Source organism: Nannobrachium achirus (assembly GCF_963921795.1).
Source record: "Nannobrachium achirus genome assembly, chromosome: 8".
In the NCBI taxonomy this organism is placed as follows: domain Eukaryota; kingdom Metazoa; phylum Chordata; class Actinopteri; order Myctophiformes; family Myctophidae; genus Nannobrachium; species Nannobrachium achirus.
This window is the reverse complement of record NC_137817.1, coordinates 42,886,411-42,900,746: the sequence shown is the minus strand read 5'-3', so window position 1 is coordinate 42,900,746 and position 14,336 is coordinate 42,886,411. Positions and strand designations below refer to the sequence as shown.

The 14,336-nt window shown below is 41.3% G+C and overlaps 1 protein-coding gene across 1 annotated transcript; it reads right to left on the bottom strand.

Moving 5' to 3' along the window:
• Positions 1 to 824: 824 nt before the first annotated feature.
• ppm1na (protein phosphatase, Mg2+/Mn2+ dependent, 1Na (putative)) lies at positions 825 to 13,348 on the bottom strand (the record flags this gene model as incomplete). The annotated part of the gene is made up of 7 exons (XM_080731898.1): positions 825 to 857; positions 3,291 to 3,354; positions 3,484 to 3,598; positions 4,324 to 4,441; positions 7,231 to 7,438; positions 11,073 to 11,436; positions 12,937 to 13,348. The coding sequence occupies 7 exons, from the start codon at positions 13,346 to 13,348 to the stop codon at positions 825 to 827; spliced, it is 1,314 nt and encodes a 437-aa protein (XP_080588024.1).
• Between the last annotated feature and the right edge of the window lie 988 nt (positions 13,349 to 14,336).

Genomic DNA, 14,336 nt, shown 5'->3' with positions numbered 1-14,336 from the left:
GTGTGTGTGTGTGTGTGTGTGTGTGTGTGTGTGTGTGTGTGTGTGTGTGTGTGTGTGTGTGTGTGTGTGTGTGTGTGTGTGTGTGTGTGTGTGTGTGTGTGTGTGTGTGTGTGTGTGTGTGTGTGTGTGTGTGTTTTCTACCTCCCTCTCTGGTCTATCTTTATGGCATACATTCTGCTGTATAGCTTGCATAGCATGCCACTGCTATCTATAGTATATCCCTTTAGTTCCATCACAGGACTTATCCTTTCACAGAACTCATTGTTTACTGTCAGATACTGTGCTGTCAGTCTTTCTGGCATGCTGCACGTGTGATGTAGGCCTACATATGGAGCTCATAACTTTTACACTTAGAAGTAATATAATAGAAGTAATATTTTGGTGTCACATAGATTTGATTTGATTTTCCTTCTCTTTCTATAGGGCTGTAATAACATTTTGTTTTGTGACTGAGCTGCCTTGAACAGAAGTCAGAAGCCTTTATCTATGGGTTTCTATCTGCCTACCCAAGTACCCAGGCACTGTAAGGTCAGTGAAAACACTTAAAATTACAGTTTTGGAAGCCGTAACCCCCTTGTTCTCACTGCATGACTGTTATTTTCCTTTTAAAAAAACAAAGTGCTGATTACAGTTGATGTCCATGTTGTGCGAGAAAATATTACACCAAGAATACTTTCCCGGCTAAATGCCACCTCAACTCTACTGCTTTTCTTTTCTCCATCAGTCTCTGGTTTCTCAGCTGAAGAGTTGAGTCCCTTTAGTTCAAGATGGTCAACATGGAGATATGTGGTGAAGCCAGAGTTTTGGTGTCCATGGCAACGACTTTAGGCAGAATCCTCTTCTGATACTCCAGTGTCCTGAAATGCCACAGTGATATCACTCTTAATCCCAATTCATAATTCGTCGCACGTTGTATATAGCCGACCTACAAGCTCACAATGCACGCGGATGTGACGCGTTGTGATCTTGTAGGTCTGCTATTTTTGGCGCGCAACACCGTCTTGTGGCGGAGCATAAATTGGTCTTGGCTGACCTCCAGAGCTTGTAGGCCTTAACTTATTCTACTCCCAATAATGGGTTAACCACATGAACCCTAGTGTTGCTTTTTTTGGAGAGAACATTTGGTCATAATGGCAGATCTACAAGCTCACTAAGCATTGCAAGATCATCTTTTTTCTGCAAATAGTCCAGTATAGGTCCAAAATTGAATATACATATTGAATACAATATGGTGGCCATCTTATAGGATCATGATTCTAGTGGCTAAATCAAAAAATGTAGTGAGGAAATCCAATGGTGCTAATTACAATTACAAATATTTGCAAATTATCAATGGCACAGATTTGGGTCATCATCTTTGCGTTAATCAGTGCTCCCATCACAAATACCCTAACAATATATGGCAGCAAAGTATCTGTACCTGTCTCAAATTGTGCCTTACAATCCATACATTCTACACCGGTACAATGCTCACATCAATCTGGAGACTGTGTGTGCGCTGTGCGGTCCTATGCAAATACCTTGCTTGAGATGAAGTTACAAACAAGAAGCGCTACTTTCTCAGCAATGTTGTTTATGAAGCGATCCTGACAAATGCATGTGACAACTCTAATCTACATTCATACAAATTCTGAACTCTGACTGGGGAGGGGATCTGGGACATAGATGGCCTTATTGCTCTAGTCTAACGTCAAATACAATATCCTCATGTGAAAGACGATATTTCACAATAAAATATAAACCTGCCACTTCATGTCAGAAAGGTCGCAAAAGTAATACAGACAGAAACAGAATTATACACGTGTGCAGAAACAACATTGCACCATTGCAACTTGCATCACTATTAGGTAGTAGGCCGGTGCCCCAACCGGCACTGTTCTAGTATATTACAATTCTTGATCGCTATGTAAATATGTGCTATTGATGTTTAGCTGTACTGAATTCTAATTAGAACGCTGCATTAGAACGCTGCATTTTAATTAGCACCATTAGATTTCCTGAAAACTTTATATTAAAAAAGTCCATGACTGTATCACTGTCTTGCTAATAATGACAGTACGCCTCTTTTGTAATATTGCTTAGTTAAAGTGGGATGATAATGTAACTTTGACAAATTACATTTGGTGTGGTATATTATGTAGCTTAAACAAGTCTCTCTCTGCAACTTGATTTTCATACTACACTGATAGTGGATTATTTGAAAATGAAATAAATTATAAAAGTTTCGAAACTTGTCGGCAGTGATGTCAAGTAAACCTTAGACTACCTTTATGGTCCTTTATTAAATGTTTGTTTTCAATTGGAGAAATACGCTCTGTGCTATATCACCCATGACCACTGGCCAGACTATTTGCAAATGCTCCCGTCATACAGTCTGGCGCAATGGAAGTCTTATGATGAGTGTGAGATAAAAGTGGTGCAGTAGCGATAACAAGTCCTACTGGATATTTTTGGGGGCGTTATCTCGTCTTTCTCTGGTGTTGTTGGTGTTCCTTCCATGATGTTTTCAAATGTTTTCTTAAACTATACACAAGAATATGCTGCTCGAATGACTCTGTCTGTGCTAGTGTGCTTCTGTTATGTTTCCAATGGTACTACAGTTCCATGCAGCAGTGACTACTTCCGTTACTCGTCGTTCGGGAGCTGTAGTTCCAGACTCTATATAGCATTCAGAGATTGTTGAATAGTTGTCTGGCTACGTGAGACTAATATCACCCATTTTGTAGTCACATTTTTCCAGAAGGTGGAAATTGAATATTCATTTGAATATCCTGCTCCAGTTCAGTTTCCCATAGCTTCCTTTGATTGGCTCGGCAGCAACCAGAATTTGAACCCGAATCACATGGTGTCATGTATTTCCGTTTCAAATCTTTACCGAGCCAATCAAACTGAAAGTGGGAAACAGAAGCAAGACAGGAAACTGGTATGCCACCTTCTGAAAACCTGGGACTACAGTTTTGCACAAAGCCCATTTCAGAACTGCCAGAACCCTTCAGAAGTGAAGTGCCCATTAACCACTTACACCAGTTGTTGACCGAAGTCCCCAGGGGTCTGTATACTAGGCCCGCTCAATTTTTCTCAGCAATTCTCTTCACCAGAAATGGCTGATGTACAAGCTCCCAACCCATTGCAACAAGAGGCACTGTCAACTTGTAGATCTGACATTTAAACCGAATGTTTGCCACCAGAATAGGGACGCAAGGGTTAATGTGGTTAAATCAAAAGGAGCAAAAGTACTACCATCTGGGGAACAAAATCATTTTACATGCAGTGAATTCTACGTGGCTTACCATCAGCTCTTGAGCTCTGGGAGACATGGCATATTTCTGATATGCAGAGATGATACAGTCTCTCCTGCAAAGACAGAAACAGAGGCAGATGGTCAGTGGAATTTGTTTCGATTTTTAGAGCCACATGTGGCTAAGAGTTCTAGTGAACAGACTACATACTTACTACTACTACTTATGATGTGTTTTGGCTCACTTGCTAGTAATGCCACCACCTGGTGGCAATCCTGGTATTGCTTCTGAGGTCAGGAATTTAATCACATACAACAGATCAGGTTCTTCGTCTCTAGACTTCAGCAGCTGGATACCCTCTATGGAGACAAATAGTGAACACCACAACGTAATGAATCAGGGAGATGGAATTTACCTCAAGGTATAGTAAGTTTAAAGGCCTGTTGTGTTGTTTAGTAAAGGCACTCAGATTATGATTATATTTTAGGGGTGTAACGATACATTTTAATAGTGATTCGATACATATACATGGTTGACGATACGATACATGGACGATATTGGTTCATTCATGGTGATACGATTCGATTCAATGATTTAAAATCGATATAGTAACTATTTATCAAAGAAATTAAATCTGTGTGAAAGGTGTGGATAGTGCAGGTTTTTAAGGGAAACATGTATTATTATGGACATAAATAAGTAAACACAGTGATTGTCTGCCAAAATACATGGTCATTGTATATTGACAAACCTGCACCTTGACATGAACCCAGAGATTACACACATTTATCGATAGACCAGTGTAGCTATATGGAAAGGAAAAGTAATTAAACCCCTCCTTTTATTTTTTTTGTCTTAAAAATGCTAAATACAATGCACAAGTAGGTAGTATCCATAAAATCAATTCTTTGCGCTGCCGATACGATACAAAATAAAACTATACGATTTATTTTCATTTAGATATACTTCGATTTTTTAAGTTAAAAACGATATTTCGATCCAGTTACTATATCGTTACACCCCTATTATATTTGTATCATTTATTAGTTGTCATGTTACTGAAATATTTTCAATAGCAAATCACCTTCCACTTTGAGCTCAATCAGTTGTTCCAACTCTGCCTCTTGTTGCAGTGCCTCCTGTGACACCTGGGGGGCGCCGGGGAAACGTACAATGATCAAACTCATGTTGTCCACACTTCCCTATGGAGGGGGGAAATAGAGACAAGATTGCATTTATTAGAGTTATTATGCTGAAGGGCATAACAATCTATACATTACATATATTTAAATGGTTTGCTGGTGATGGTCGCATGCATATGCTACTGTATAGTGAGGCAACACAATGAGTTTAAGTTCTTATGATGTCACCTAAGGTCATAATTATGGTATTATCAATTCACTATTCAATAGAATGATGGCTTGATGATGTTACAGAACTATTGATAAACACTACTGATAAACAATTGGATAATACATTCCTTGTGAAAATGCATTCATATGGCTACCGTACAGATTTTGCGACATGAAAACTAAATATTGAATATTGATCAAAGGAATAAGGTCTGCGTATAAATACTAGGGCTGGGATGCGATTAAAAATTTTAATCTAATTAATTACAGGCCCTGTGATTCATTAATCGCAATTAATCACATTTTAATCGCACATCGATATTTGACCTGAGAAGCATTTTTTTTTTTCAAGTAAAACACATTTTGTTGTACGAGTGAATCAACGAGTGAGTTTTTTTATATGAATTTGGCCCAATGTCACATCCACTGGACCAAGCAAAGCGCTCTGATCGGCTACTTCTCCCTTTGCGTTTGTTGTCTCTTCTTGATTGGTGCATCGCTATGATCAGTATGCCCGAAACTGAAGGTTCTGTGGTGCAAAAACTAAGTGCGATTAAAATGCGCTAATTTTTTTAATCGCGTTAATTTTCTGTAATTAATTAATCGCAATTAATCAGTTAAAGTCCCGGCCTTAATAAATACGTATAAATACTTCTAAAATTCTAAAAAGTGTTCATTTAATTCAGAGAGGATCAAGATGGGCACTTACAGGCACATATTTTACACTCAATTACTACTCGGGTTTGTAAGTACTGTATAGAACCTTTTCCCAGACAGTGGGTATAATGCCTGACTGTCCCATCTGGTGTGTAGTCAACACATGCAGGTTAATCCAAGTCAGTAGCCAGTTACAGTACATGACCCTCCTTCTCTTAATACATCTATAAATAGTGCAGGCTATGCTGGTGCAGTCTTAAGACATGCTATGTTGGTACTAACCAACGTAAGAATGACCTGCAGGAGAAATCCACTTACATAACAGTGAAGTAACATGTAACCCGGGAGGCTCCACAGTTAAATACTATTCATGGTCTACTGCCCCTTTTCTCTTGACATACATCTAGCCATTCATAATTCCATTCATTTGGAGAACTGCTTTTTGCGTTGCAGCTAAATCCATTGAGCTTATTTCAGAATAATGGAAGGATTTAGGTGTCAGCTAAGGTCACAGAGTTATACTATGTATTGTACAGTATGTGATTGGACTAAAGCCATTAACCCTAACCCTGATTGTCTTAAAACAATCCCAGGCTAATATAAGCCAAATATGAGTTATTCAATTATAATTGTCCTCTATAACCAAAATGTAAAATTAAAAACACTTTAAATATTTAATTTATTTTAGAAATAGTTCATCTTTTCCATCCATCTGATACTGTACTTTACTCTAGGGATGCGGTATCGGTACTCGTGGTATCGGTACTCGCCCCGATACCGGCCTATTTTGCGGTATCGGTACTCGTCCGATACTGCTCACAAAGCGCCTGAGTACCCTGTGTGTTCCGCCACTTCGCCTTTCTCTCTCTTAAAGTATCAAAAGTAAAAATACAAAATGTTTGAGCATAGCAGATCTAGAAGATTATGCACAGTACAGGAATTTCCATTTAATTTAAAGACATTTTGTATTATTAATTGTACTCGTATCGGTACCCGGTATCGGCGAGTACTCAAAATGAAGTTCTCGTACTTGTACTCGGTCAGCAAAAAAGTGGTAACGGGACATCCCTACTTTTACTCCCAAACAACAAATCTCACCATAACAACATATCTATCCCATAAAGGACCACTTCACCCATTTTCAACATATCTTTATATATTTGCTCATCACTAATGCTCATTAAAAGATGGTACCATTTTGTCTATTAGGTCTGTGTCTCAGAGAAGGAGGGCTGTACGTGGACACTGAACAGTTCAGTTTCAGAAACCCTACTACCAGTGACAACATCAGCAGGCAGGTTTGGTCATTTCAAACAATATTCTGAAATGTATTTTTTATTAAAGCAAGAACAGTGGCTTCTATTTTAGCATGCTAACCTTTCAGGAAGAGAAAGGGTTTCATTTGAATTACCTTAGAATACAAATTGATGATGTCACTGATGGGCAGGTTTCTGAACTGTCCCTAGCCCTCCTCTGAGACACAGTCCTGTAACTGTCTGGATTGCCATGGAATTTAAATTGATACAAATAATAAATAATATAATAATAATCTAATTGGCATATTTGGCAGCTTGCCATGAAATTTGCTGAGCACATACACGCCCACCAGCAGTTACCCCATGACTTGATTTCTAGCGCCACCCTTAGGTAAAACTTTGTGTATCAATTGTTCATTCAGTCTGACATTTGATCAGTTGTGGTGCACTGGTCTTGGGGAAAGTCCCAGAAAAGATGCGCTGTGATTGGCCAGTAGTCACCTTCAGTGGCAGTTGGGGCGGCAAACGCAGTCTTCCCAACATGATTTACGATTCTGTGCCTATCGGTACATAACTCGGACAGCATTGAGTTGGCTAAAGCAAAGTTTGCAACGATCGGCACTGCAACTCGCCCGCTTTAGCTCGCTCTGCGGTGCCTTGGACCAAATATTTCTTATATTTTCGATTGCACTCCAACAGTCTTGAACAATCCTGCCGATCTCTCACCTTGTAGAGGCAGAGGTCAATGACCTGTTCACAGATCTCTCTCAGGTCACTGCTGACCCGCATGCGGCTCCGCACGAACGCGCACAGCTCCTCGTTTCCCATGGCGTCCCACACGCCGTCGCACGCCACGATCAGGAACTCGTCCTCCGTGTTCCTCTCCAGCTCGTAAACCTCTGGCTCCGGGGACACCAGCTGTTCTGTCTGGGGCCTCCATTTAGGGATGGGACGATACCAAAATGTCATGTCATGATTATTGTGACCTTGATCAAAAATGAAAAAATACGCACATCTCTTGAATAAGGTGCTGGGTGAAAAATAGCAAAATTGAAAAGAAACCCGCACACTTTGCTCCAATGACTGAATTTTTATTGACAACGTTTTGAGCGTTTCTAGCTCTTCATCTGGTCAAACTCGAGATGTGAGTCACCAACCCGCTTTTGTAGTGACACCCATAGGTCACGTTGTCAACAGGGGGTGGAGCAACACAAAAAGTCAAACAGTGAACAAAACACAAGCAAATAAGACATGATTATTACATACCAACTAATTAAAAAAATCATGTCATATGTTTCTTTTCTTGGGCAACAATAGAACAAATATATAGAAAAAGCAAAAAATCCATACCAAAACATGTATATATATATACACACACATACAATAGAGAGACAGTTACAAAAAGTGGCTTATATAGAACTCCTCATTCATTCCCTTGGGAGACATAGTGTAAGGTAAAAATCCAGAAAGATTCTCGTTGTAATAGTAATTTGTTTAGGTCCCCACCTCTTCTAGGGCATTTGACATGTTCTATACCTTGGTATCTGATGGCCAAAAAGTGCATAGCAACAGGGCTCTTAGGATCGTGGTTACGAATGCTGCATCTATGTTCCGAGATGCGCGTCTTCAGGGCTCTGTTGGTCTTACCAACGTAACCCAGACCACATGGGCATTTTAACAAATAAATACAATTTTTAGTTGTACATGTTATGGTACCTTTTATGTCAAAATGTTTGCCCGTAAGTGGGTGCGTAAAAGTATGGCTCTTGGTGGTAAAATTACACTGTGCGCAGCGACCGCACCTGTAGTTCCCCTCGGGATTTTTGTTAAGAAATTGGATTCTGTCACTATTGGGATAAGGTCAGATTTTACCGCTGTCTGTCTAATGTTCGGTGAGCGTTTATAGACCACTTTGGGCATATCTGTAAAGGAAGTGGCCAATTTTGGGTCACTGCTGAGAATATGCCAATGTTTTTTTATCGTGCGTTCAAATTCTTTGCCGAGGGCTGAGTATTGTATGATACATAAGGGACCGTTATTGGAGGAAGAGTCTCGTTTTGACTGTAAAGCTTCGTTTTGTGTACAGTCACTAAATCTATCACGTGCCTTTTTTAGCCACTCGTCTGGATAGCCTCTGCTTCTGAAGCGCATATCTAGGATGTCCGCCTGCTTATTGTAGTCTGCTGCATCACTACTTAGTCTCCTAATGCGGCTATGTTGGCTCACAGGGAGGCTGCGCTTCAGAGGTAGAGGATGGAAACTATCAGCTCTCAGCAGGGAATTCCTGTCTGTAGACTTTCTGTACACATCTGTTTTAAAACCGTTTCCATCCCGCATAATGCGTATGTCCAGGAAATTGATTTCACTTGTATCATAATTCATGGTGAATTTGAGTGACTGATTGTAAGTGTTAACATAGTCAAAAAACATTTTTAATTCATGTTCATCACTGCCCCAAATCAGAAAAACTTCAACATAACGACGCCACAATTTTATATGGGTCAGATAGGGATTTTGTGAGCCAAAAACAATCTTTTTTAAATAGGCCCATAAAGAGCCCTGCGTAATTTGGGGCCATGCGGCTGCCCATAGCAGTGCCGCGTATTTGGAGAAAATAATCATTCTCAAACATGAAATAATTCCTAGTGAGAACCAATTCAGCCAGCTCTTTTATACAGTTGGTACTTGGTGAGAGCTGGGTATCACGTTGGTCTAGGAAAAAGGTAAGTGCTTCCAAACCACCTGTGTGTGGTATACAGGTGTATAGGCTCTCTACATCAAGAGTGGCCATAATCACTTCTCCTTCAATATCCCCCAGTTCTTTTAGGGTGCTAATCATGTCCATGGAATCTCTCACATAGGTTGGGAGAGAAATTACATGTGGTTTTAGGAAGGAATCTACATAGGTAGAGATCTTCTCAGTTAAAGACCCAATAGAGGAGACAATGGGTCTACCTGGAGGTGATTCCAAACGTTTATGGATTTTTGGCAAGGTGTATATTACTGCTGTGACAGGATCTTCGACTTTCATAAATTCAAATTCTTTTTTATCAATTTCATGATTGTCAAAAAAATATTGTAGTTTTTGTGACCAAAATGATTGCGATTTATGATATTATCGCCATAATCAAAATATGCCTAATACTCTTAAAATGCCACTTTTATGAACTACCTGCATCCATATTCTGGGGCAGAATGTTTTCCAAAAAATAGGCCTAATATAAAAACTATATAGTTTGCACTACATTTTACTTTCTTCAAATACAAAAAAAAACTTTGGTCATTTTATTATCTAATCAGGCTTTTATGAACACATTGAACAGTTTTTAATTTGCTTTATTCAATATTTAGATATTTGATGTAAATGTTATCAGGCCCTCCTCAACCATTGTAACTTCAAACTCCACCAAAACTCCATTTTAACCATAATAGATTTATTAATAACACCCATTATGTTTTCTGGTGCCCTCTAATATGTGAGCAAGCCGTGTTTTTTTGATAACTTTTTTCATTTATTTTTAATAATTCTTTGGGAAAATGGAAAAAATTAAATACAATAAAGAATTATTAAAAATAAATAAAAAAAGCTATTAAAAAAAACACGGCCTGCTCACGTATTAGGAGGGTAGTATGAGTCACTAGAAAGAATAATGGGTGTTTTTAATAGTATGAGTCACTAGAAAGAATAATGGGTGTTTTTAATGAATCTATCATGGTTAAAATGTAGTTTGAAGTTACAATGGGTGTGTATGGGGCCCTCCTCCTGGAGGAGGAGGACTGATATCGTTTACATAAAATATCTAAATATTGAATAAAGTAAATTAAAAACTGTTCAGGGTGTTCATAAAAGCCTGATTAGACAATAAAATTACCCAAAACTTTTTGAAAGTGAAATATCCCTTTAAGAGTGTAATTTATACGTCGTCGTACGACTGTCACACATTAAAAAATGTACGATCTATAAGCTCACACCACACCTGTTCGGACCACGTGAGCTTGTTAATCTGCTTTTTTCGGCAACGATAGACTAAGAATGCGTCGCACGTTAATTATGTCACGCTATTATAGGTGACAGTAGTAGTAACTAGTCATTCATTTGCAGGGAGCGATACTATACCTATGGAAGGGAGATTTGAGAGTTTCCCAAACGGATTAATATCAACTGGATTTTTAATGTAATGTTGTCAACTGGCGAGCATGTGTGTCCTGCGGCAGTGCCGACCGCGCCATCATCGCACATCGCATTGATATTAATGAGGGAGGCAGCAGCTGTCCGCAGCCTATCTGATACAAATTCTCTCATAACAAGTTTGGCCACATACTGTAGAGGGGGATAATCATAGGAGATAACTGCCTCAGACCCTCAGTGGCTGCTTGGCCGCCATGGACCTCTCCTTGGGCCGCCAAACGCCCACGGGCCACCTGTTTGACACCCCTGGTTTAAGTGGATCAAAGGTGAATTGATCCCAACGTATGACTGAGGACAATTTCACGATATATTAAAATCTCAGATTATTGTGAGCGTTTTTTATCACAATAAATGATAATGATTATCGTCCCATCCTTACCTCCACTCTACCTCCTTGAAGTCAAAGTCCCCCAGGGCCCTGGACACGGCCAGAGAGCCGTTGACTCTCTGCAGGGTCACCTGGCCGCCGGCGTTCTGGATGCGCTCCTTCTCCCTGGGGTTGTAAGGCTTGTGGTCCTCGGTGTAGAAGACCACCTGGCCGTTGCGGCAGAGGAATGTCCGGGAGTCTCCGCAGTTGATGAAGTAGATATAGCGAGGCGAGATCATGACCGCCGTCGCCGTGGAGCCACTGCGGTCCCAGTTGTCGCGGCGAGCGAGCTCGTGCATGTGGCGGTCGATGGCCAGGAAGCCCTCTGTGATGCCTTCCTTCACCGCCTCTGGGTCCTCCTCCACTTTCACAGCACCTGCACACGGTACGATGCTCATGAACCCCTAGTGACCCTATTCTGCAGATCCACAACCTCGCAAGTAACGCAAAGCGGTTTGAGCTTTTCTAGTTGGTGAGATTTGGTGTGGAGGTAAAAAAATGTAAAGGGAAAAAAAGAGGAGTGAACCAATTATAGAACCCTGGGGGACACCAGACAACTAAGTATACTATGTTGTGTAGAGAGAGTGTAAAATGGAATGTTAGGTTGTGTGTTTTGGTAAAGTATGTTGTACACCCAGGGTCACACTGCCTACATCTGGCCTACATCTTTGCACAAAGCGCCCAAAGTGTGTTGTACGCCCAGGGTCACATTGGCCACATTTTTGTAATTCATACTTTTGTATATAAAGTATCTTTACCAGTAAGACTCCCTAATCGGGAGATAAGCAACCGTCAGGTCGCATACACAAACTTGAGCCAATCAGGTGGGAATATGGGAAATGGGACAGAATCATGTTGAAGACATGACTTTAGAGATACTGTGTACCGTTTTGCGTGATTTTAGGGCAAAATCTGTAGGAGCAGTATCCTATCCAAAAATGTGTTTTGCAAGACTCGGCCTCATGATGGCGCTAGAAGAGGGCCATGTGAGAAATGAGGGGCATGGATCGGGGCAACGGTGGCGGAGATATGAGTAGGGCAAAAGTGTGACGTGTGACAGACCTGACAGTCGCAACATTCTCAGGTCACTAATGGCAAGCTTATCCACTCAGGACTTCTACCCTCAGTAATAAGTGGATTCTTGACATCTATTTAAGGTTTAACTGTAGCTCAGCATAGATGTCAATGGCTTGATCCAAAGCCTTTTCACTCTCACATGCCTGCTTTAAATCGAGGAATGTTCCTTGGTCGTTGTTCTAACACTAATACATCATAGGAAGGTGTTTTTAAGATGCTTCTTGTAGCTTTCCAATCTGTAGATGTCAGATAAATCCTCCCTTAAACTTGTAGAACAAGCCGTTTTACTACACTGCCCTGGGCCCTAATCCACTACTGTCAAGTACTTTGTGTCCATTAGACTGATTAGACTGAAGTAACTCTGAAAATGGTCTTACCTGATGACCTACCCCATTAAACCCACACAATTATCTTGTTAGGGAGGCAACAAGTCATGAGCACTTTGAATGAACAGACTTCACTTGAACGTGGCGTTGTAGGAAATGTATGCATTGAAACTGTACCTACATTCAACAGTTAAACAGTTATTAAGGCTAACATACAACTTACATCGCTGGATGTATTCAGGATGTTAAACACTGTGACCAGTGCCTGTATTCAGGATGTTCGTTAACTATGACCAGTACCTGTATTCAGGATGTTCGTTAACTGTGACCAGTGCCTGTATTCAGGATGTTCGTAGCTGTGACCAGTACCTGTATTCAGGATGTTCGTTAACTGTGACCAGTACCTGTATTCAGGATGTTCGTTAACTGTGACCAGTACCTGTATTCAGGATGTTTGTAGCTGTGACCAGTACCTGTATTCAGGATGTAATCCAGCAGGTATCTAGAGCAGTACTGTGCTACCGTGTTGCCAGCATGTCCATCAAAGACGGCGAAGTAGCCCCACTCCTCCAGCTCCCCTCGCATTCGAGGCATGCAGGTGTGGGCATCCTCCATCTGGGCCCTCCACCCCTGCATGCCCGTCACGGCGTAGCTCACCCCCGCCGGGCAGCCTCCCTCCGCCGTGTGCTTCTCCAGGACGGGGCGGTCCAGGTACGGGCTAGGCACAGCGTCCTCCCCCTCCCCCCAGAGGTCCTCGTCCTCTCCGCTCTCCCTCTCCCTGGGCCCCCCTTTGAAAAAGAACGTCAGCCTCTTCTCCGTCTCTCTCGCCAGCTGGCGGAGGAAGGAGGGCACCTCCACGTTGCTCGCCCGCCTGGCGGTCCGCATCGCCCCGCGGAGTCGGCGCTCAAGCTTTTTGCCCGACCTGGCCGCGGCGTGTCTCCGCCTGGCGACTCGCCTCCGGCCCTTTGTCTTCCGCAGGAGGTCCAGTGCAACAGTTTAGCCGTGTTACTGCAACGGGGTGACAACTTAAGTTAGTTGAGAAAATCAGATTTATGGTTATATGGAAAATTGGGCCGGTCCGCCTCTAGAAAGTATCAAATTCATCTTCAAATTCATCTTCGTCTTCCTCGACTGTTGGGAGAATCTAAAAATCCATGTATAGCATGTATTAGTTGACACGATGTTGGGTGATGCCTTCTCTTCTCTGTCTTCTTCAGGATGTGTACACTTCTGTCCCTCTTCTCCCTCCCTCTTTCCTCTGTCTGTCCTCATGTTGCCTTGGTGCGTCTATTGGTCCATCTATTTCTGTTGACCTATCCCTCCTCTAACACCCTCCCAAGCTCATTGTCTGTCTCTCTCACTCCCTCTCTATTTATTCCACTTCCAGATAATCACTAAGCTTCCAAGAGAGTGTGGATTAGCTGTGGATGCCCTATGGATTATGAGCATGTCAGAATTTCATAACAGTTCGTTGAATTCCTCTCATCCATAGGAGTACAGTACAGTACCTTACTGTATAGTTGTGCTTAACACCATATCTGTACTACATTATAAAAACAATCAGTGTAGCCTATACACATAAAATCACAAATTGACCCTCCAGTCATGCAGTTCACTTGGTAACAGTTGATTTGTTGCTGTTCCGTTAGGACTACTCTCTTTCTTAAGCTCATTAGCCACTTAAGCCTGGTGTAGTTGCAGTAATTCTGTAATTGACATACTAAATGTGCTGTATGTAAGAGTTGTTCTTATGACAAAGTTAATGATTTGTTTGTATGAGATTAATTTAACAGACGAACCCTAGGGTCCCTATTCGTCTGCATGTGGAAATAGCCAATCTATACACAAATGAGTCGCAAAGTACTTGCTATTT